The sequence below is a fragment of the Glossina fuscipes genome, unplaced genomic scaffold (genome assembly GCF_014805625.2).
Source record: "Glossina fuscipes isolate IAEA_lab_2018 unplaced genomic scaffold, Yale_Gfus_2 121, whole genome shotgun sequence".
Lineage (NCBI taxonomy): Eukaryota > Metazoa > Arthropoda > Insecta > Diptera > Glossinidae > Glossina > Glossina fuscipes.
Genome location: NW_023998464.1, coordinates 3959631 through 3984099, shown reverse-complemented (window position 1 = coordinate 3984099; position 24469 = coordinate 3959631). Strand labels below are relative to the sequence as shown.

The following is a 24469-nucleotide window of genomic DNA, read 5'->3' as shown; positions in this document are numbered from 1 at the left end:
CGTCAAGGAACAGCTGTGAAGGAATATTATCTTTTCTCTCCGTCGTTCTTCAGCAGAAACTTAATAGATAATGAACATAAAACAATGTTCCGTTAGCTAAGATGTACAAGAGAATTGACTTCATGACATACATCCACCTTTTTCTCTGTTTGTAGAGGGTGGATACCGGTCGGTAAGGCGATTTTTTTTGTTAGTTATACATACACTATAATGTTGCATGTTTTCTTAAAGAGATTGTAAGACAATTTTTTGAAAGTTTTTTGAAAGACATTTTCAAGGCTTTGTATATTCGTACACATAATGTTGTTATTGAAAAGAGATAAGCCAGGGAAATATTTGCAGGTGGTTATGAATAACAAAATATATTTAAAGCAATTAGTTTTGTAAGATTTTCGCGATTTGTTTTGCTATTCTCTTTGATTAACACTTAGTTTAGATGATGTTACATTTAATTCTGTTCGATAGTCGGATGATTTTCGATACAGCTTTCACGTATTACTAATATGTTTGACCTGCAAGAAAATTTCTTAACAAAAGTGGAACAAGAGACGTTCACCTGCCAAGTAAGGGTTTAATACATAATAAATAATAGGTTGGAGGGAAAGTTCGGTCGTATTTGATTCATGTACTTTGCTTTAACATAAACCCAAGAGATTTAATGTGATCTCCAACAGTTGTATGAAGAATGCCTAACTCTTCTGCAATTTCTCGACTTGTTAAATGTGGATTATTTTTCAACATGGATCGCAAAGCATCATTATCGATCACTTTCTTGGAAGCTCGGATCCCCCGAACGAAACTTTCTAAACCATCTTTGACAAGTACGAACATTTACAATATCTTTTCCAAATACCGCACATAAATATTTACATGCAACCGGTGCATTGCTTCCTTTTTGGAAAACATACAAAATGCAGTGACATAAATGCACTTTATCCACTGACATGTTTTTCACTTTAAATATAACAAGTGAACGGTAAAAGAAGACTCCTTTTATATTATGCAGCAGCTAAAAAAACAAAAAAAATGTCTAAATGACTCACTAGCCAAATGTTTTTTTATTTACAAGAAAAATTGCTTGCCTATTTAAAATACGACAGAACTCTCCACCCCCCCACCAAATATTTCACGGCTTGCTTCTAATTTCGTAGCAAATACAAAGTAATATCTGCAAACCACAGCAATGGTAGATATTATTTGTTAATTAAAATAAAAAATGAATGAGTTAGCAAGCAGTATTGCAAGCCCATGTATTTTATAACAATAATTACGTTTCTGCTTATGAGCGATTAGATGAGATAGTAAAATTCAAATAAAAGGGAAATAAATGAAATAAAATTTGAAAAACCAATGTTTGTATAAAAAATGTACCTAAATAAATAAATAGTATAAAGACAAAAGAAAAAAGCGGGCTTAGCTTGATAAATGTCGACTTTTGATTACTCTACACTATCTCAGGCCATTGTCGTTTATATTTATTTACATATATTTTTAAAAAAAGAAATCAAGAGGAATCTAACTGACGTCGTAGAGGATATACGAAGTTCCCCAACATGTATTATATATAAAGCGAATATGCGTTCACGTCATTTAAAATATGAAAAAATACAAAATTAAAGCTTAGACTGAGCGGCCCAAACACACTACACTACTATATTCGCATACATATGTACCCATAAGAGTATGTGTGTATATTTGTGTACACATATACAAATACCTATTTGCTTGAATAAGATATTATCATTGGGTTGTGTTGTTATTTCAGATGGGATTTGTTTTTCGTTTGTCTCTTCTCCTTTCTGTTTTTTCCCCCAAAATCAGTTTCGTAAACATCTTCAAGTATACACATTATTTCTTTGCGTATTGTGCTTCCACATGGGCGCGGACGTTCATGTGTGCGTATGCTTGTAAAATTTCTACAGCATCTATGCGTTTTTCAAACGTTAATTCCCTCAATTACTAAAGTTGTGTTTTGTTCTTCTTACTTGCTTTGTGTTATTCACTCTTCTTGTTTGCTCTCAACGATGTAGTGCTATATTAAATATATCCCTAGATAAAATTTAAAGCAATATAATCTTTAAATTTTTCTTGTATCGATTCAAATGTAACTAAGCGAATCTATTTAATGAATTACTTGTCTCTTTTCATTTTCCAAGTCAAAAACTTGAGGATTGCGACTAATCATATACGATCACATATTGCTGTCGATCTTTTCTCTCTCTGCCTTCTTTAGCTCTTTTTAAACTTACGCTTTCTTATTTCTTTGTCTAGTTGTTTATATGTATTCTTATTGATGCCTCTGTACCCTTTGCCCCAGCATCTTCAAGTCCCGCCGTGTCTACACCTTCTTATCGATCTATCTTTCCATCTTTATATTCTCACCTCGGTTCATTTCATCCCTTTAAACTTTATTTCGTTGCTTGTTCTTTCTTCGTTGTCCTCTGGAGTTTTCTATTACTTTCCCTTTGCTTCGAGCAAATTTTTCTTTTCTTACCTTTCGACCTGTTTTCAGTGCATCTTCAATTTGACTTTTGTCTAATTAATCTAGAAAGTAGAAGTTATCAATCTTTACACTACTGCACCTTCTCAAAAAATAAAAAAAAAAATGTCTCACCCTTCCCAAGCTTAGGGATATTAGGCCGAGCAGAAAAGTTTTTTTTGCTTGGACAGAAAAAAACGTGCATGAAAAGTGAGCCCTCTTTTTCAAAAGCTAATTTGTATTCGCATCAAATATTCAGCACCTACTTCTTATTCACAAATCGGGGCTTTCGCTTTCCGTAATAGTTGTCCCCCTTCCGCCTTCTGATATATCTTCTTTGCTTTCTTCTCTTTCATTTTACGCTGACTTGAATCTATCTAAAAACTCATTGATTTTGAAGGGCATCTAATGTTAACCATTTTCCATAGTTGGCAATGCTTGGCGAAGAGTTTGCGGAGCAGCGAAAAAGAGAATATAGGTCGATGTATGCCATGTAATCTACACTAGCACGTGTATATGGATGAGTGCGGCTATTTAGAGATTAAGAATAGTAGGCGTCAATACGAAACCGTTACGTTTTCCTGCTTCTGTTATTTTGTTAATATGTCAACAAATAATCGCTTAGCATAAAAACATTCACATATATAAATATATTGAAACGTATTACATAGACGAAAAAGGTTCACCCACATTCAAGCAATTGTTCGGTTGTAGACGAAACGTAAATAAAATCGTAAAAACCGCTTCGCATATGTTTAAATGTGTGCTCACATGAACATTTGATTGTGTATATATAGATGGAGGATGGGGGTGAACCTATTTATTTTGTTTAACTCGCAACCTTATATATAACTGTATGTATGTATGTGACTGCACTCTGGTGAGATGGAAGAGGGAAGAACATTGAAAGTGACGATCGTTCACACTCTAACATTAAAAACACGACAATGGAGGCGACAGCGGCAGCAGCAACAACAACAATAATAAATGACATAATCGTATATTTCAAAACAGCAACAAAGACGGACGGACAATGACGATGGTGTCACTAAACTAGCCAACAAAATGACCAAATGCATTGGCCACTCTATGGCAATGCCGTGTGTTTCTTTGCGTCTTTGCTAGATAAGCGCATCCTCTGACTTCCTCACGTTCCCACTCGCACACAAGCTAAACGCATTCACATGCTTACTATGCACATTACTTACCTGACTTTTCATGGGATCGGTGTTCACTTGGCACATATAGCTGCCTGAATCGTTTAGATGTACATGTGATATGTGTAGTTTCCAGGTGTTGTGGCCATTGTGTGTCACTGATAATCTGGGGTTTAAGGACACCATATGAGTGTGAATACCTAATATTGCTTTGGAGTCTGATTTAATCCAGGCAACCTAAAATTACACAAACAGGTAAACAAACGAAAACAAATAAACCATAATGCATATATCCAGAGACCAGTACTAAATATAATATAAGCGTATACATAATGATTTAGGTAAATGCACACAATCATACTAAATGTATTCCTTATAAGAAGGCACACGGTATTCTACACATATATGCATATATCTAAGTGCAAGAATGCTATAAACTCGCAAGTGCATATGTGACGATGCAAATGCTTATACATAATATAACATATGGCCTAGGATCGGTTAACATAACCAAACACAAAATTCATATGTAAGTAAGCACGTCTATGTGTAGAATAGGCGTGGGTACTCGAGTGCAGCGGAAGCTGAATATAATGCAAGTGCCAACAAGAACACGAAACACTCTTCCATAGAGACGAAGATGTAAAGATTTTACGGCTTATTATTACATTAATAGTTCATATGATGAACTCACAATAAGCACACGTTCACACTTACACCCTGCACTCGCATATTCGTCCATAGATGCATTAATATTTGCAATATATGTACATGAGATTGTGTGTCAAGATCTAAAGGACGTGAACGGCATATAAGTACTTCTATTACATGAAACAGCAGCAGCTATGCATACATGTGTGCGTATTTGACTATATCAGCTGCGTTGTAGATTCTCTTAGTTACGATTTTGTTGATAGTTTAGTTTCAGACTATGAGCTTAATGCCTTGTATGGATATTTGGGTTCTTTTTTTCTCAATATGCATATGCATGTGTAGATGTAGATGTGCGTTGGTGTGTGGATGCAAACCACGGAATAATGTTTAAGAGTTAGTGGCACCCTTTTAAACCGCGACATGTATTTAGTTCCGGTTTAATTCTATGTATTAGGTGAGTTTAAGTATGTAATATATGATGTTGGCGCTATAAGCTAACATACATATATATGAATGTTACTGAAGTAGATGAATTAGTTTTCTAATTCATTATAGAAATAAATTTTTAGTAATATGTAAAAATAGTTTGTATTCTAAACATGCTAATGTAAAAAACGGCAAACTTCTTACGAAACAAGCAAACAATGTTACAATTATTTTTGCCGCAAATCTCCCCGTTCATTTCGCAACAAAAATGAGTTTCTCTCAAAGTAATGCAGCACAACGAGCACGGAAGTTCAGATAAATCTGACGAATTTCAGTTTAAGAGCAGAAGTAATTTTTATTAAAAACTAAAAATGAAGTTCAAAAACGTGGATAAAAGTAAATCAAATCAAATTGTCCCGCTGATCAACAACATGGTTATGTACAAAATGTTATCATTCCACAGAAAATTAAATCGCTTCATTAAGCAACTAATGGGGCGACTGTTTCCTTCCAATATCTCATCGTGCGACACAAATAGAATAAATTTGTGTCATTCCTTCAAGCCTATTTCTCGGAGAGCCGCAGGCTTTATTATGAGCTTTAGATAAAACACACTTGTACCTGTCCATATATTTTCCGACTTTTATACTTACCCTGTATTGCCCCAAATTATTGACCACGCATGTAAAAGATACGTCGCGACCCTGAGCTACCGTCATATTTGATAATTGTGAAAGAAACTCTGGCTCTGGCTCGTCAGGTTGACTGTGACCTGCAAAGAGAAGGAAAAATGCATCGATCGGTGAAGATATTTGTAACTCTTTAAAATACAGGAAGGAAGGAACGCACCTGCAGGTTGTCAGTTATTAACAAATTAATAATGTGAAAAAAATTTTACACTCTACACCGCTTGTGAGAGAGGAGTGCATTACATTTGTGCGGATGTAGCAGGATGTGCAGTCAGAAATATCTCAGATAGACCACCTTTTGCTTTATCGGCTGATTCAGAATCTGTCTGTTCGTTTGCTCGTCTTGTTTCCTTTTGATCAACCTACAGCTGACAATTTTTAATATCGACGTGTATGCCCCTAAGGATAAATGCTGTTGAAAATGGTTCGGACAGAAGCACTTTTTCCACCACACAATTTAGAAGGGTCGTTATTTAATAATGGATCGTGTCCTACTACAATGTTTTAGCTTGTTTTTTAAAGAACTAAACTGTGGAGAAATGCTGTGTTGCTTACATCTTTACTTTCACGATTGTGCCGAAAGAGACTTTATAATCTTATTGGCACATTATTTACTATTTGTAGTTATGTTATGATTATATTTATTAATAAATTATACTAAAATAAATTAAAAATTATCTTTGCCACAGAGTTGCCTATCTTGACTCTATATGAAAGCATAAAAACTTGGGGCGCACTTAAGATTTTAATAAGCACGAAAGTCAATTTGTTAGTAAACCTTTCAAAAAGTATCCTTATATGATTAGTCAAATAAAAGCGACTCTGGAAATAAATTTATTTTACGTTTTGATTATTTAAAATAAAAGTTTAACTTAAAAATTTTTGGGAATGTATAATTAATTTTTTACTTTTTATTTTATTACAGTTCGTATTCTATTCTTTAGCTGCTTTCTTTTGACACCTACATCAAGCAGGGGGAATAAGAATAAAGTTAATACACCAGATCACAGCACCAGCTGTAATCAGTTTAGTATTAGCATCGTTTTTTCGACGCTCTAAGCCCTACGTCGTTGCAAAAGTATCCAGTAATAGTCAATATATGAATAGAAGAGACCGCCTTAAAAAAATCGTTTCAGAAAAACTCAAGTGTCATATTATCATTTTGAAGAAAGTCGCCCGTACGGACTATACATAGACATACCGTATCTACATATACGTTTAGTTTCAAACGTAGCAAGATGTATTCTATGATTTTTCACAAGGCGGACCGTGAATTTACTTATTTATTAAGCTACACTTTGCCGGCTGCAAAAAAACTGAAATCAAAAAATACAACCAGCCTACCTCACTGAAATTCGAACCTACGAACATTAACTTGGCAGTCGGGAGTTTTATTTCTTTAGCTATGCCCAATTTTGATGACAAAATGTCTGTTAACCAGTTAAGTGTATCGACTTCTTTAGCCGTATACTTGTGAAACGCGGAGTATTTAGGTTAGGTAGGTAGTAAATTAGGTTGCAACGAAACGACTTGACGAAATGCATATGCATAATAATGACATTTAATGAGAAAATCCGACAAGGACGAATATACGGATCATGAGGTACACACATGTCATATACCATTCCTTTGTTACACAAGTTCTAGAATACGCGGTATTGACCAAACTGAGTCTATCCAAAAACCATTTTATAAATTTGCGCTACGAGGGCTAGAAAGAAACTCCAGTTGTGTTCTGCCTTCATATCTCCATATCAATCTTCCAACCTTTTAGAAACCGGGCCTCGAGTCACCTGATTTAAGTATTGAAACTAATTTTCATTTCTTACGGCGAGTATCGAGGCACTATACTTAAATTAACGTCTTATCGAACTATTTAGTCTCTTTTACGTTGCTTGTTCATAAGCCATTCACCATAAACTGAAATATGTTTCTTTCCTTAAAGCAATCATGTTACATAGGAACTAGATATATATGAGTGTACGACACAATGTAAATAATTGTAAGTTTTCTGCTTTCTGTCATTATTTATGAAATGCATATTGTCATCTTACCTTGAGATTTTTTATATACTGTAAACGGCTGCCTCGTAAATAAATAAATATTTAAAAGCGCTTATTACTAAGAACCGCAACAAAAGCAGCGTAACTACTTCGGAGTAGTATTTCCATATTTTTTTAAATCATTCTAATTTTCTTTGTCAAAACCCTTAAAAAGCTTCTTGAACGATTATTGATCTATAAATAAGGCCAGTGTGAAACTTGAAAGTTTTCGCAAATATCTGAAAAATCATGTACACTATAAACTAGGAGTGAGAGCACGGAAACTTAACGTTGATGTAAGTGGTCTGCCTATCTTCTAAATCCGATTTTCGACACATTCAAGTCCTGTGTTTCGGAGATGCATGCATCGTATATATAACAAAAGTGGCATAAAAATTGGCTACTGCATGTGATTATATATTTCAATCAGAAAGAATAATTTGTTGCTGTGTCTGATGAGTCAAGTGGTTAATGACGAAAAGACCACGTTTCAAAAGTTTCCGAAAAAGCTTGAATCAACCGCCTTGATCTTTGCGATTCGTGCAAAATTCTTACACATTTTTTAGCGTCTGTCAGTCGACGCTCATGAGCTGCATATTCCACAGTTTAGCGTACACACAACGTAGCCCTCATAATAAAGGCGTACATATAAATGGAAACCCAAAGCTAAATGTTAATATTTTTTCAAGCACACTTACATACTCACGCAAAACAATTAACATAAACTATAAACAATCTCAACAGCGCTGTTCATCGATTGAATGTAAACCGGAAACTCAGTCATTGCCTGCATGCATGTACGTGCGTATGCACATATTATCGTGAATGAGTTCTGACAGCACATTCTTACTTACCTTGAGCAAACACCAAAAACTGGCTAAAACCGTTGAAAAGGGCCAAAAGCGTAATCATCATGCTGAGCAACATGCATTTGTAGCAATTCATTTGCCCCATCGCTGTTGCACTGTCACTAGCAACCAAGTCAACAGAGCGTGGTGTTAAATTAGGTAGTAGAATACGCTGTATGTGGTATAAGCCAGTGTAGGAGGAAGCGGCAGCAACTACATCAGCAACGTTATCGCAATTCGACTGATGGTAAACGATTGCCGGCAGTCGTTTTAGTTGGCAAACAGTAGCTGCTATATAACGAGCAATCGCATTCACAACATTGAAATAAATGTGAATACCGTAAATATTATGGTCTCCGGTAGTGCTGATGGTGTGGTTAATGTTGCATTTGCCGTAACACCTTCCATATGCAAAAGCTTAACATTAAATTTGTGCTACAGAGGCACAGAGGCAACGTTGAAAATGAAACAAAAAAGCAACGAACGTGTTGTTGATAGCTGCAAGAAAATTAAAGAAAAAAATTTTATTCATATTTTCTCTTTTTCTTTTGTCATTTAATTTTCATTTTTTCTCATTTTATTTATTTATTTTTTTTTTTTTTCTTTTACATTTTCTTAATAGAAGTGCGAAGTGTTAGCAGACATAAGTATGAATGAAATAATTAAAGTCTATGCACATATACATATTCATACTTAGCCTTTTTTTGTGTGGTGGTTGTCCTTAACAGTGTCGCAACATTGTGGAATAGATATGAGAATTTTGTTTGAAATGACAAAAATTTTTAACAAATGAAATTTTGTGGTAAATGTACCGTAGACTAATTTTTTTGTATTCCTCGTACAGCACAGGGCATTTGCTCTGTCTGTATGTAGAGTTTTGCGTATGGACAAATTTTACGAAAAGTAAGCTATTCGCTAACTATTACGTTACATGGTACGTACATATGCATAAAAGGAAATTATTTCCGCTTTCTGACGAACTTTGCGTACACGTCATCTCAAAAATTTGAGAACAATGTGTTGTCAGCAAACTTATCGTTTGACCAATCGAGACGCTTTCCGCAAAAGAAGATTAGATTGTCTTGTTAAAGTTTTATTTATGTATATATTTTAATAATTAATTTGCAATTAAAATTGTAAGCTGAAGAAAAGGGAGAGGGATAGCCAAATGGCCTTTAAGTCTCGTACACATTAAGTACTATTGTTAATCGTAGAGGTAGTTTTACAAGTACAAATATAAATACGAGGAGAACAACAATTTAAAAAATCGAAATATGCTTTGAAAGTTGAGATTGTTGTACAAAGTTTAACATATTGCCGATAGTGTATAATTTCTTTTGTGGGAACTCTCAATCACGCAAACACCAGAAAAATGAACGATTTTCCTCCGTTTTTTGCCTCGAAATAAAAACTACGCGCACTTTCTTCTACCTTTGATTATTTAAAGTCCAATAAAGAAAATTTATGCAGTTAACGCAATAAAATACAAGTGAGGGCATGTCGTTCATTATATAAACCTCCGCACTTGTAATCAACGTATTCTGAATGTTTGGCATGATCGAGGAGTCAACTTTCTATTCCTATTTATAATCAAGTTACCTGGCGACTTTATTACACATTGTGAACCTTTCTTTATTCAACTCAGCAAGTCATCTGTTGTTGATTTCCTGACTCTTAGAAGTAGAAGCAGAAATATAGCGGATATACTAAGGATAATCTAATGAATTTCGATATTTGATGTCGCCCAACTTTACATTTCGTTAAGTAATCCCTAAGGGAAAGCGTATTATGATAGATTGACCTAAGGGAAAGCTTATTACGATAGATTGACTTGTATCAAACTAAACGTAACTAAACGTTTCATAACAAGTATAGAGTTCGTTTATGTATACGACAATTAATGACGTTTTATATTAGATTAATTGACATTATTGGCAATGTGCGACAGATGTAAAAGAGACAATTTAGCTAATTTCTGTGCAAAGTCATTTCCGGGAATATTTAGATGGCTGGGCATTCAGATTAAAAGGATATTACAATTTTCGGAATCCGTAATGTTCCTAATTCGAGAAGGATAGAAGTCATTATTTGTGATGAGCTTTATATTGTCAATAGCTGGAAGTGAGTTTGTACATACTATACAGTATAAGTTTGTTTCCTTTATTGCGAATTACTTTGATTAACGCGAAATGAATAGCATGTTGAAGTTACTGCGAGCAAACATTCAAATGCCTATTGTGCTTACTCCATTGAATTCAATAACTAAATATGTGAATTAAATTGAACCTGATTAAAAACATCAACTCTTCCGATTTTTTGAAGGCGTAGTTCTGACGCTGACAAGGGTAATGAAAAATTGTTCAATTAAGGAGAAAATCACGTGATTTACAGCCTCCCTACAGTAATTACATGTCTCCGTATATGTAATTAATGTCTCAATTTTCTTTACCACCTTGCATCAACTAAGTCGATACACTAACTTTTGAAAATGATTTAATTTCCGTCTGTGGAAATGAAACACATAAGTCTGCTTTGAACAGAACCACTAACAGGTTCCCAAACGAATAAATAAAATAAGTAAATAATAAATTTTAGTTCGATATATGACATTTGACTTCAAATTTTCTCTTCTAAATAAAATTGAAGACTCATACCGGCGACTTCAGCAAATAAATAGAAGAACATGGCTATTCCACTCTAGTCTATAAAAATATATCGAAGGTTTGTCAATCGTTCATTTAACTCACGACGTGTTGTCATTTCTGAAGATAAGAGCGTTACAATGCCATAACTATGAAAATGTTTTCGCTTTGCTAAAACCGCAACGCAACAGAAAGTTTAAATCGTCATTTAAATTCAGATAAACAAACCTGTAGACCTTATTATAAAATATAAATTGTTTTGCAAAAATCGTCGCAACAATCGAAAGTCCGTTAGGCACTGTTTCGGTTGTAAGAGCTAAGAAATTAGGATCGTCAACTTAATAGTCTCACTAAGTGTAGCCCGCAATTTTTTCTTTCCTAAAAAGGGCCTATCCTTGTATCAATAATTTATGGCTCATATACACTTGTAATCATAGGGCACTAAAAAATGAACAGAGTATAAACAAAGTATAAAGAAAAATAAAGAATATAAACACAAATGAAAACCTAAGTCAAGCGTCATGCCAGCAAAAACCCGAAACAAATTTTACTAAATACCAAGTAAAGATGTATGGAATTTAATAGAGCTTTCTCCGAAAATCTTAACTGCTTAAACCAAGCTAACGGTTTATTTTACTGGTCGTCAGATACCATCCACCGTATATGTAAAATCTTAAGGAAGAATAGTGTTCTAGGAGATAGAAGATATATTAAAATAACAAAAAGTACATCCAAATATTACAAAAAAGAAAAGCAAATAAAAACATTATAGTTGGGCTAGGCTAGGCCGACCTTTAAATATGCTGCATCACTAATACAATGAACAATTGTTCATTCATTTATGTGCTAAAACATTAAAGTTATGAACATTGTTTCCACGTAAAAGCATTAATATAAATTTAGCAAATTTAGTTTTCTTATTAAAGAATTCTGATTCTTCATCTATTTTCGTAATAAAAATCTGCAGTTTACGCTTTCTCGCCATATAATTCGTACTTCTCTTCATTTTAATTATTCATTTATGAGAGTCCTTTTAAAGACTGAGATCGAAAAAATATACCCATATCAAATTACTATTACGGACCATGTTCACCACAAATCACTATTTATATGGACCTGTTGCCTATACAAAGCCTTGTAACAACCTTTATGAGAAAAGGGTGGGATCCAAAGAATAGATCTACGAAGACCAAGTTCAGTAAGATTTGCTTACCATCACGGACCAATTTTCACCATAAAATAATAAAAATTTTCCCCCTGAGAAGCTTCAGTTGTCGTAGGACTATTTATATAGAGGGAGGTCCAAAACATTGCTCCAGACGGGGTAAGATTTTGAAATCAAGTTAGAACTCCTCAATGCTATTTATTATTCAACGACTTTTACCAACGCATTTTCAAAGTTGCAATACTTTTCAAAAAGTAGTCCGATGCAACTCATTCTCAATACGGCTCGTGTTTGGGCCAAGACACCTGTAGATCACAAAATACATGGCCCGACATTGGAAGAACAGATCGAGAGATAAGCTCGGAATCTAACTAAAGGTGGGTCTATTTTATGTCGTTTCGGATTTTATACTTGTTCAGTTAAACCTAATATACCCCCCAACACAGGCTGTGTAAGGTATATTAATTTTGAAAATATTAAAAACTAGGAACAAGGTTGCCCTCTCTTCCACAGTAATAGAACGCAGTGTACCTAAAGCAAATTTGAATCCACAAAACTAAAGAATTGTTTAATCTACACGTCTGTAATAAGAGAAGCGCGTAGGAGTTAAAAACAATATTGATTTTTGTCTAGTTAATGCTTAAATGGCTTAAATTAACTTTTCAAAATTCCTTCCTTCTATTTTTCTCTCTCAAACGTTGTCCTAAAGATAGTATTAAAGTTGCCAATGAAAAGAATGAAAATTATTAGCGTTACGCTGCTGGCCGGTTTGAGAAATCGTATTTCCAGAAAAGCAGTTTAACGTTTTGAAATATATATGAAATATATATACTTCGTTTTTTATTATAACAAATGCTAAATTTTTTAGTAGTGTATCATGCCACGCCTTTCGCAAATATCAAGCTGTCGTCATCAAATATTGTGACCCACGATTGGTTTTTCCCGAAAAATTTTCCCCACAAAAGTCCCTGTTTTACCACATTTGCTGAATATGGATTCGTCTATCTTACACATCGGACGTGTTGAGAAATTATAGAAAAACTTTGTAAAAAGATGTATAATTGTACAAGCGGATTTTTCACATATTAGCAGATGCTCTGACGCTTTCCCGAATCGCTTATCAGCATGAACATAAGTTGTGCAATTGAGATTCTGTTCAATCTTTCTTTTAACTGAAAGGTTACACAATTTCCTTGAGAAAATAGGAAGTTTTTAAATATAACTTAATCTGTCGATAACATTTTGCCGCAAGTAAGCGCTTTGTTGCGGAAATTTAAAATCAACTTACAACCAATATATAGTTATCTCGTTTGCGCATGTTACCGATATCACAACACATACATAACATATATAGTGCGTATGTACATAATATTATAGAAAAAGTTTAGTTTTTATTTTCTGATCCTTTCAAATCAACTAAATCCGAAAATGTAAATTTATTTGTGTAAAACAAATGCGGCTTTAAAACTTTACCAGCAAAACAAAAAAAAGATAACAACACCAACAAATACATGTCATAAATGAGCAAAGAAGTGAGAACGAATTGAATGTGGCTTTTTGTTTGCAGTATATATATAGTTCTGTGCGTTCTTCTCTCTTTCACTTTTTCAATGTTTCACTATATGAATACGGGCGGAGGGAGAAGGAAATTTGATACAATTGCTTTATATGATATGCTTCAGTTTAGCACATTCGTTCTATGTGGAATAGAAAGCAGGGCTCAAAAGAAATGATGTGATTATTTTCTATTATGTATGAATAAAAAAACCAAACAAAATTTTCCTTGAACCATTCCAATGTGCCTGCAAAAGCAAATGTGCCTACGTATATATCTTTACGACCTAAGAAAAGGGAACGCGTTGGGAGTGTTTGCTGCTAATACGTAGAAGAAACAAAGAAACGCGGAGTATAGGATAAGAGATTAGCGGGTGAAAATCTCACACTCCGGCCTTTGTTGCTTTCCCACATATTAAACAAAATGAAAAAAAAATATACACACAGTCATATTTACACACATCCGCGTACATGTAGATGTATTTAGATCTATATATAGGTTTAAATATATAAATATAAATATATATATATATATATATATATAATACATAAATATTCATATATATATATGTTTATGTGTGTGTGTGTATATATAATATTGACGCTTATGACTAAATTTGCGCTGAATGCGTTGACAGCACTAAAAAGAGACAAATGTAAAATAAGCCCAATGCTATTGCACTTTGATTGTATTGCGGTGAAGAAAGAAGCTCGCGCTATCGAATTTCTCGCATACACACACTTATATTTAACATTGAATGCACATATGAAAGTCAAATTTTTCAACGTATTCAAGCATGCACTTACATACACATAAATTGAATGCATGCATATCTACCAATTTTCACTGTCAATCCGTTGTATCAGTTTTACTAGAGCGAGTGAGTAGAACACATGCGGGGTATATAACAGGCATACCTAATATATATCTGGCTATGCACGTACTTTAGTAAACGAGTGTACGTAAGAGTAAACTACGTATGCAATTGAACTAACCAAGCGAATCAATGGCTGGCTGTCAGCCAACTTTGAAAGTCTGACTGTTCTGTCTGATGACACAAGCGAAGATAAAAACGACCAACAGTGAAACTGAATGACTGAAGCAACAAAAACAAATGTATATATATATATATACACAAGCATCTATACATATAAACTTTTCTCGAGTACTGCGGATGCAAGATATGACAGATGCTTTACTCCAAAATAATGGCATTTTTTTCACATATCGCATATAGAACGCTTTCCGACTCTTTTAACGACCATTCAATTTAGTGATTGTCCCTATTCGTTTGTCTGACTTTCTATGCGACCATAGCTGTGGACAAATTTTGTACTAGTTTGTTAGAATCCTTTGAAAATTGTGATTGACAAACGCCAACGATTGCATATACGTTACATATATAATATTATTGTGTTGACTAAACATACTTAAAAACATGTGATGGTTGATGTGTTAAAAAGTTTAAAATATCATCTGTGTTGTTTCATGAATAATTCAATAAATAAATGGAAATATTATCAACTCTTACAACTCAGGCTGCAGTAAGAGATAAACTAAACAAAGTCATTTAAGGTTATAGACCGAAACCATTATCTCTCTGGATACTATAAATTGCGCTTTAATAATCAAAGCATGCGTTCACAGTTCTATGGAGGCGAATTCTTCTCATACACAAGCCATTAGCTATTGCACTATTGATCATAGTTATCTGTTATTTAATATCTATTGCTATAACTGACGTTTTATATAAGGTTAACGCGTCAATTTTTCATTATTGAAAAATGATTATTTGTACGGATACATTGAAGCGTTTTAAAAGACCAAGCCCGACCATAGGCTACGTCCACCTACACAATATATATTCTAAAGAAACTCAAATGTACTTTTGTTGCGAAAAAAAATACTATCGAATAGTTTGGTTACTGAAAGCGAAGAGAAATATAAAAAACCTAAATAACTCTTTAACGTGATTTCTTACCAATATTTTGGCCATACTTTGAATACCACAGTCATTCGTTAGTTATTTTCAATAAGGTTTGCATGGAGACATTTATAGTTTGTAGACCAATACTCAATTCCAACAACGGCGATTTGCCGGTGAGCTCAAGATGGCAAACTTTGGGAAAGGATTTCCAACGAACATGTAGTGCACTCGCTGTGTTGGAACATATTAGAAATTTATGAAATTTTTTTTAGAAAATCATCTTCTGCCATCACAACGGTTCAGTGAAGTGTTACTTTTGGCTTGAAGGCAATGCACAAATTATTCACGAGATGCCTTTTACACTCCGTGAAAGTGACCGCTTTGCGCGGTTTTTTGGTCTGCTTAAAATAGACTTCCTTATCGCGTATTGGCTTGAGTAGAAAATTGTTGATTTATTCATCTGGTTTCAATAAGAAGAAGTCACATATTGCGCAGAAAAATTTGATCGGACAATAACTCCAAGGAATTCTAACACCGAATGTCCTTTGTTGTAGTCCTTGTGAAGCTATCTGCCTGCAGAAATAAACGAGGTTTATATATTAACAAGGAATACTTAATGAGCTGTTGTTGAATTAAGGCAAGGTCGGGGGAAGCAAAAGTTTGAAAACGCGGTTCTTCGAGCTCGTTCCGATACGAAAAAGCCATACTCACTTAAAGACAGTGATGATAAATTGACTTGATTTTATTGCATCGAGCAGTTCGAGCGCGATCAGACATATCGAGCTACGGTACTGCAAGTTATCATATGTTGCCCGATTGTTATGTTTTCGGACGTGTTGATAATAGATGACGTTCTCAGGATGCGCCATTTTGGAAAAGCCCAATTTAGCCCAGTCTATATATAGCACATGCACATTAATCTAATTTTTAGAAAGAAGAATTTAAAAACGATTGCGCCACTTTCACCCACTGTCTCGTTTTGGAACAGTCACACTTGCAAACATTGAAGAAGTGCTCTGACGTACATGTTCACACATATATCAACGAATCGAAGTATAACGGTATCTCGCCGAATATACTTGCAATCGTTAAATCAGCTAAACTACAAAAAACATCTCAATATTATGTTTTCGAAAACACGTACCTGGACCTGCAAGACGTAACAATTTCCACATCTTTATATGACAACGACGTTTAAAGTTGAAGCGTTTAATTTTTTGGCATTACGCCATTACGACATATGCGTGGATGCGTGCCAGTCTTAAATTTGATCTATTGACCCAAAGTGAAAACATATATACAAAGTTTCCGCTTTTTGTGTAAATTTATTTCGCTCTTAAACTTACCATAAAAGACAGGCCATCGAACAAGCAGAAGGATAAACTGGCTTAGAATTTGACTCTAATCCAAATAATTGGTCTTTGTAGTCATTTTGTTTTTGCTTTTTGTAAAAATAAAAAATTTTCCATCAATTTCAATCAATCAAAAAGAAGGGAAAAACAAAAAAAAAAAAAAAAGAATGCAACTCTCTTCTATCCTTCACTTAACCAGTTAGCTGAGTAATGCATTTTTAAAAATTTCCCGAAAAAAGTGTGTAATTAAAGTCGAGACATGATGGTGAAGGCACATCAAACGCAATACAAATACTTGCTTGTTAAGCTTTACGGTGAAATTAAAGTGAAGCGAATAATATTTCATTTTCATTAGATCAAAAGCTGATAATAATGAGTTGTTATAAATGAAAATTTGAAAATTCCAAAAAAATAACAAAATTAATGAACAGGAAAAATTATAAAGAAAAGTAAATTGTTTTCTTTAACAGGGAGCTGCTCATGTGCATAAGAAGAAGAGAGATGAGATCAAAAATAAGACATGTTCTTATGGCATTTCTTCACCCTTTGCAGGTTTATACGATGCAATTATTCCAATTGCTTTTGTCAATACCGTTCATCTTCTTGTCATATTCAAGGACGCGTTGCGGTTTCTCTACCATATACGGAACCGGGAGTGCATTCTATACCAAGAAAATTTAACCAAACGTTTTTTTAATTTGTAGCAGGCTAAGTGGTAGTACAAAGAAAACATACCAGTGTTACATTTTACTGAACTTTTTTATCTTTTGAATTAATTCATAGTATTTTACTCCACATGTCGTGTGTGCACGTCAAACGCAATAAAATGAAGGTTTGCTTTGAACTGTACACACGTCATACGCAGTTAAATGGTTATCATTATCTCAATCGTTAATTTGCTCTTTGGCTTTGATAGGAGAAAATAAGAGAATTCAAATAGAAGTTGCGTAGAGTTACAAGCCTTAGTAAGACGTATAAGAAGTTCACAGAATTAAAGTTGTTTCAGAAACTTGTTGATTGAATTTCGTTCTATTTGAAAGAGACGGCACAAAAATTGGCTTTCAAATTTTTGTCTATGTGGCTCTTAATGTTCTTTACGGTAGCCCTCTCGTCTTTGCTCTGCTCTGAAAGTGCTAAAGACGATAAATTGTTTTTATCTTTCGACTTGTTTATTCCAATCGGATCTAAATAATCTGGTTAGCAGGTTTGAGTTCAACTTTACAGCAATGCACAACGCTAACGTGTAGCATCGGTTTTACCTATTTCATCAATAACTATGGAATATACCTCTGCTTATTTTGATATGGAAATTCGGTTTGATAATAAAGTTAGGCTTAATAGGGGTACCTGACACTCCATCAATAGAGGCAGAAGTTTTATAAAACGATGGCCAAGAGAATTCATTTATGCCTGCAGAATTTTTAAGCCCTGAGTTTATGAGCCCTCTTAAACAAAATATTAGTACGAAAATCCCAAATCCAGTTAATACCAGCTTTTTTACTTTTCCCAAATAATAAATTCCCTGAAGAAGGGAAAACCAAATGCCCATTCGCGGCGTATCATGCAGTTGCCGGTCGATGAAAAGGATTAGCGGAAAAATCGGTTATCGGATTAAAAATGAAGCCATGAATATGCTTGTAAAAATGTATGTAAATAGAATATTTGTGGAAGGGAGAGTTAGTCGGACAAGAACCTTTGAGTTGAGAGTACGGCCCAAAATAAATTGTGAATTATCCTACTGTTAAGGAATGCAATTGTAAATAAAAAAATTTTGAAAAATATCCACGATCCAGTGATACGGACTGTATCATAGAAAAGCGAATTTTATAACAAGATGATGAAGGTCTCGTTAAGAGCATGTATTAACTCATTAGTGGAAATATTATGCCGACAATTTTATTGAGTGATATTAACTTTGATGCGCTCACTCCTGCCTGCGGGTATGGTTACCTCATTAAACTAGTTCAACCTTTTTTGAATTATTTATGCAAAAGTTTATGTAAAAAGTTATTAAAATTTTATTTATGGTCGCAATCTATGTTCCGTTAGTATTCTACTCGAGTATGCGCCTTTAATTTCTTTTCTTTCTTACTAATAGAAATACAATAGTGCTATATAAAATGACTTTATTATGTTTTGCTCCTAATACTTTTTAATGAGGTTCAAATCATTGGATTGTGAATCTTTCTTACAATAACGCACAACTTCATTTATCGAAGATTTACGAGATTAACGGAACTTATTTATAAAAAAAACCGTTTAAAGAGATAAAAAAAACTTATTTACAGAAATTAAAACAATTGTTATTCACTCAACTAATATAGTTGCGGTATTCTTTGCCGCTCAAATCATTTACTGATAGTGTTATCGAGCAAGGAGCGAATACCACATTTCAAAAATATTTGCTAGTCTGCAAAGTTAAATTCTTACTTCTATACATTACCAAGAGTCCTTGTTAGCTTACAAAGCACTTCACTTTGTGACGCCTTTCACTTTCTCAACATTTTTAAAATTCCGTTTTCAGTCTATTGCGCTACAAAGAGAATTTTGTTTTAAGTCGAATCAACTTTTATTGTAAGTAGGCATGCACATGTATCTGGACAATTAGAAATTATCGGCTTCGTTTTTTTTATGATCCTTGAAAGGAACTTACGTAGTTTCTCTCATTCAATTTCCCCCATCCTCCGTGCGTTTGTATTTGTATTCTTTTTCCCCGTGGGGATGCTTAAGGAAGAACTTCATACAAGTTCACATTAAACATATGTGTCACTGTCCCTGCTGTTGCGTCATAAGTATGCGTCTGTATTCCACATTAGCTGTGCACACGAACGGTTGCAATCGATGGAGTGCTGGCAATGCATTTCGGAGGTTTGCTCTTGCTTTGCCTAAAATTCAAACTGAGTTTCAACAACATTGAATACAACAACCGCGCTCTAATGTGTACCTATGAGCATATGCATGCTTCATTCTATATACAAATGCAAATTTGAATCTATATTTAAGTTATACGTTTATGTGTGTAAACGAAAGTTAGCTATTAGTGCATATGTTTGTTTGATTGTACCGTTTGCTTATTGCAAAATCTTTAGCATGTCATTGTCGGTACTGCACAATCTTAGTTATCATTGAGCGCAGGTCATGCGTATCTTCTATCCGCTTGACAATATGTGACTCCGTTTGTAAAACAGAAGCGAGTTTTGGCAAACTGCCATTGATTTGTTGCATTCTGGCAGAAAAAAAAAAAAAAAACAACAATAGATAATAATAAAAAAAAAAAAACAATAATTTGACTTGCGGAAACCACAAGTACTAAAAACATCCATGACGTATGAAAGATAAGGGAAAAAACTGAAAGCACCGACATTCAATGTTTGTACGATGCTCTGATGCAGACGCTTTTTGCGACTATGCCTGCCTATCCACACAATTGCTGACAACGTAAATTCACCATCTGTTGACTTTCTCGTGAATGGGTGCGCACATGGAGTACACGTACACGTTTTGTTCGCTAGGTGCATACAGTGTAAAAACCGTTTATAAACTTGTTTAATGGCACTTGACGATAAAGTAGTAAATCTTTTTCACCAAAAAATCACTTTTTCCCGTAATTGATCGAAAATGACGCTATTTTTCTGCTATCGGTTTTCCAACAGCATCAACTTCGATTGTCGTTCATAACCTCAAACGTTCTTTCGTTGTCATTATCCCCTTACTCATATGCTCATATTTCATTGGTTTTGCTTGTGGAATAACACGAGATTCTACTTTTAATGCTTTTTTTCCTTTTTTGTGTGCATGAGTAACGCAGTAAGTAAATGCATTATGTTCAAAATTTACTACTTGCGAAAAGGCTTACATTACACTTATTAGAAAATACATATTTTGCTTACCGCCACATAGACGGAGGATGAGATTGAACTGGGTTAGGATATCCGTTTGTAAAAAACATTTCATAAAATTTGTAATTTCGAGCCAGTTCAACTATGTCTATCTGTTTCGTTGTCAGAGCTGCCGTTTGAAGCACTTACAAAAGCTAAGAACTGCAAATAGATAGACTGTATCCTAGTCTGGCTGGTTAGTTGCTTGATTGAGTTTAACATTAAGTTTGAATTAAGCAAAGGATGAATTTTCAAATAATTACTCCGCAAAATGATTGGAATTTTCATTTCGCTAATAAAGTGTAAGGCATCATAAGGCAGGTATCACTTTCCATCTAACAGTGAGAGATAGATGGTTCTTTACAAATCATCCTCATCGATTTCAATAAATCGGAAACTTAGTGATTATGATATATTTACAAAACATTGCGTAAAGAGTGTCTAAAATGCGTTGTAAACAATTAAAATTTTCTTGCTTGTATTTATTGTTTCGTTTACCATTAGCGAAAAATATTCAACCTTGTAAAGACTATGTAATGTATACATGTGCCGTTCCACAAATGCTCGTACATTTGGTACGCTTTGATATTTTTCGCGAAGCTTGAAGCTTTAGATTCTCTTGCTCTAAAACTTGAGCAAAAATAGAGTCAAGAAGGAAAAAATGTTTATCAACAAAACAAAATTTAATCAAACGAAAACTACTTTCAGTCAGTGAACAAGATACGAGTCGGTTTACTGTGTCCGTTCTTGTGAAAAACATACGCTTTCTACTTTCATGCGTCAGACTTCATTTTGCATTTGTTCTATAAATTCGTAAAAATCGAAATAAGAATTTTATACCCTTCATCACTGGTCCTGGCTATCCACGTGTCCATCTGCCTCTATGTCTGGCTTGTTTTCCCGTGAAAGGCTTCTCAAAACATGACCCAATCTGATTTACATTTATTAAAAGTCACTTTTTTTATAAAAGTGCTTTACGGTCGTTCGCCTACTTTTATCACACAATACCAATAATTGCTTGTAATAATGTCACCTTTTTTAAAAATATTTTCATGGGAGGGAAACTTAGCAGAGGATTTATACGTCAAGCCATTACTCTGAATCAATTTTCATCTCAAAAAATTTCAATATTACATTTTTTATTATATAATGTCTTATTCTGCACAAATCCTGCACATGCAGTTAGTATACCGCAATACCATTTTTCACCGCTTTTTGCGAGTACTAAACGACGAGTACTAAAACATGTACAACTTTTGTTTTTAACAGCGTTCATTGCTTAACTAAAATGTCTCTGTAATCACGAACCATACCAGAATGTGTAGGTAGAGATCACTCAGATATGCGGACGAAGAGGCTTCAATCGATTCACTCTGCTCTGTTGTTCTGGGTAGCGCGTACATTCGCGCAAATTTGTTATGCTTGATATCGCATATGATGTTAGATATCTAGACAGTGAAAAGTAAATTAAGTAGGACTTAAAGCAAGAAGTACGAAGTTTAATAAACAGTGACTATTATATCATATGTGTCATTGTCCCAAGATTAACGATACATTTATAAATATATAAACGCACAAAACTTGATTACATTAATTTGCAAGAATTAATACGCTTTTTTGAAATGGTATGATGCGTTCTACATCACTCTTGCAACACAATTTTCTGGACCCCACAGATGCAAGGTTTGTCCAGAAGTTAAGACACGTCACGTATACCACATGCCATTTGCACAATTGGGCCGACGTAGCCACTTTCTATATCCGACCGAGTGAAAATGGCGATGAAAGATTATGGGAGCGGGCCCAAAACAATAAATTCTCCTCGTCCAAATATGGCAACATTAATTTTCTTGTCAACGATCTTATTACTCTTCATTTATTTCCGTCGTTGCCACCTACAGGCGTAACTCTCGTAGGAAGTCTTACATTGGATGTGGTCTTATAAGTGAATCTATGTAGTCCAAATTTTGCACAGTTTATTTTTTAGCCATCATTCTCATACGGAGCAATTTTTCCTATGAAATATTGGAAATTAGTCTTCTAGCTTTATAAAGGCCTTTAATAGGAACTTTTACAAAGGTGTGGTCCAGAAAGTCAGTTTGACATGCCAAAATATATTCCTCAGCGAATTTTATGAAGAAATTTTGAAAAGTGTCTGTTTTATATGAAGAGAGACCCGTAGGTCACGTAACAAATGCACATGCATGACAGACATACCTAAATCACTTCAGGAAATGCTTCCGAATCGATTGGCGTAAGAAAGCTTGGGTCTGTCTTAGAGCCTTTTAGGTTTTGCATACGCTCGCACAACGCGTGTGGGGTATAAAACTGATATACGAATAAGATTATAAATGGAAACACACAGCCTTTTGCTTGCATAATTATCCATGAGATACTATTGGATGCGCATGTGCAACCACGATATAATCGAATTTCTTAGAAGACTGTCAATGTTCGCTGGTGATAATTGTTGAAAATTCAATCGAAGCCAAATATAAATAGTTTCTTTCCGGGTTTCCATTATTATTTTTTATTAGATTAGATATAACGATTCATGACTTTGGAAATCGCAGTCGGTAAATGATTTTGAGATCGTAAAAAAGATAATATTCTCTCCCCCATTAACGCGTTCTCTTTCGTAGTACAATATTCCAGATTTGCGCTATTAAATGAAACATCTCCGCGCCCGCCCTCTCCCGGTTTCACTATCCAAATCTGTCTTCAGTGATATTGTTCTGACACCGTAATGCAATATATATGCTCTTCTTCTTTTGCTTTTTTTTGTTCTAAAATTCTTAAGATTGTTTCAACGTCAGCCAATTTAAAGGAGGAGAATAAGGACATATGACCAGTGTGTTGAAAAGTTATCAAAAAAGGTATTTTTCTCAAGAACACACCTTTAACAAGCTAAAGTTAAACTTAGCTTAATGTAAGACAGACGTGTTTGCTTATCGAACGACGGCAAAAAGGAACAAACTCAATACATTTGCTTCTTTATTTACGTAGGTAGAAATTGTATTACATAAAGGAGAACTTCTTCCTCTCAGTTATTACAGTTTAGAGACGCATTTTATGAAATCGCTTAATTACCATTTTTCGAAAATGCAGGATGATGCGCTCACTTCAACTAACCATCAATTCTTATGTTGTAGTAAGTTACTTAACAATGCTCTTTCCTTGCATCGCACCCTTCAGTTGAGCTTTGGTATTTTTCTCGTTTCTTTTTATGGTTTTTTTATCTTCTTCCTCTTCTTCAGCCAGAAAATCAGACTACAATAGAGCGTACTTTTGTTTCCTTGAGGATTTGCTTTGTTTTGTTTCTTGCTTTTTTCTCATAACTATACATGTAGAACTGTTGCCACTATGTATACAACGCATTGTGTATTGTTGTTCATAATTGTTCTTTATTTTTAAAATTCTTCTTGTGCTTTGTACAATAATACCGATGTGCCTTCGTAAGAAACTATATACATTTTGTTTTTATTGCATTACAATGCTCTTCTATTGTGAGCACATATCGCACACGTGCCAGTAGATGTAATTATTTGTGAGAATTTCTTTCAAATTTACTTATAAGAACACACATGCATACGTTGTAAATACCATGGTCCTGAACGAGCAGCAAGCTGATGTACACGCATAATTGCGAATTTCG

The 24469-nt window shown here is 34.3% G+C and overlaps 1 protein-coding gene across 5 annotated transcripts in view; it reads right to left on the bottom strand.

Moving 5' to 3' along the window:
- LOC119640392 (protein amalgam) overlaps positions 1-24469 on the bottom strand; it is a 121288-nt gene that overhangs the window by 63616 nt on the left and 33203 nt on the right. For all 5 annotated transcript variants that reach the window (XM_038038385.1, XM_038038384.1, XM_038038386.1 and 2 more), the window contains 3 exons: positions 8302-8793; positions 5370-5488; positions 3688-3873 (listed from right to left, as the gene is read on the bottom strand). In XM_038038385.1, coding sequence (XP_037894313.1) covers positions 3688-3873; positions 5370-5488; positions 8302-8401 — 405 coding nt within the window. In that variant the 5' untranslated portion in view covers positions 8402-8793. The remainder of the gene's footprint in view (positions 1-3687; positions 3874-5369; positions 5489-8301; positions 8794-24469) is intronic.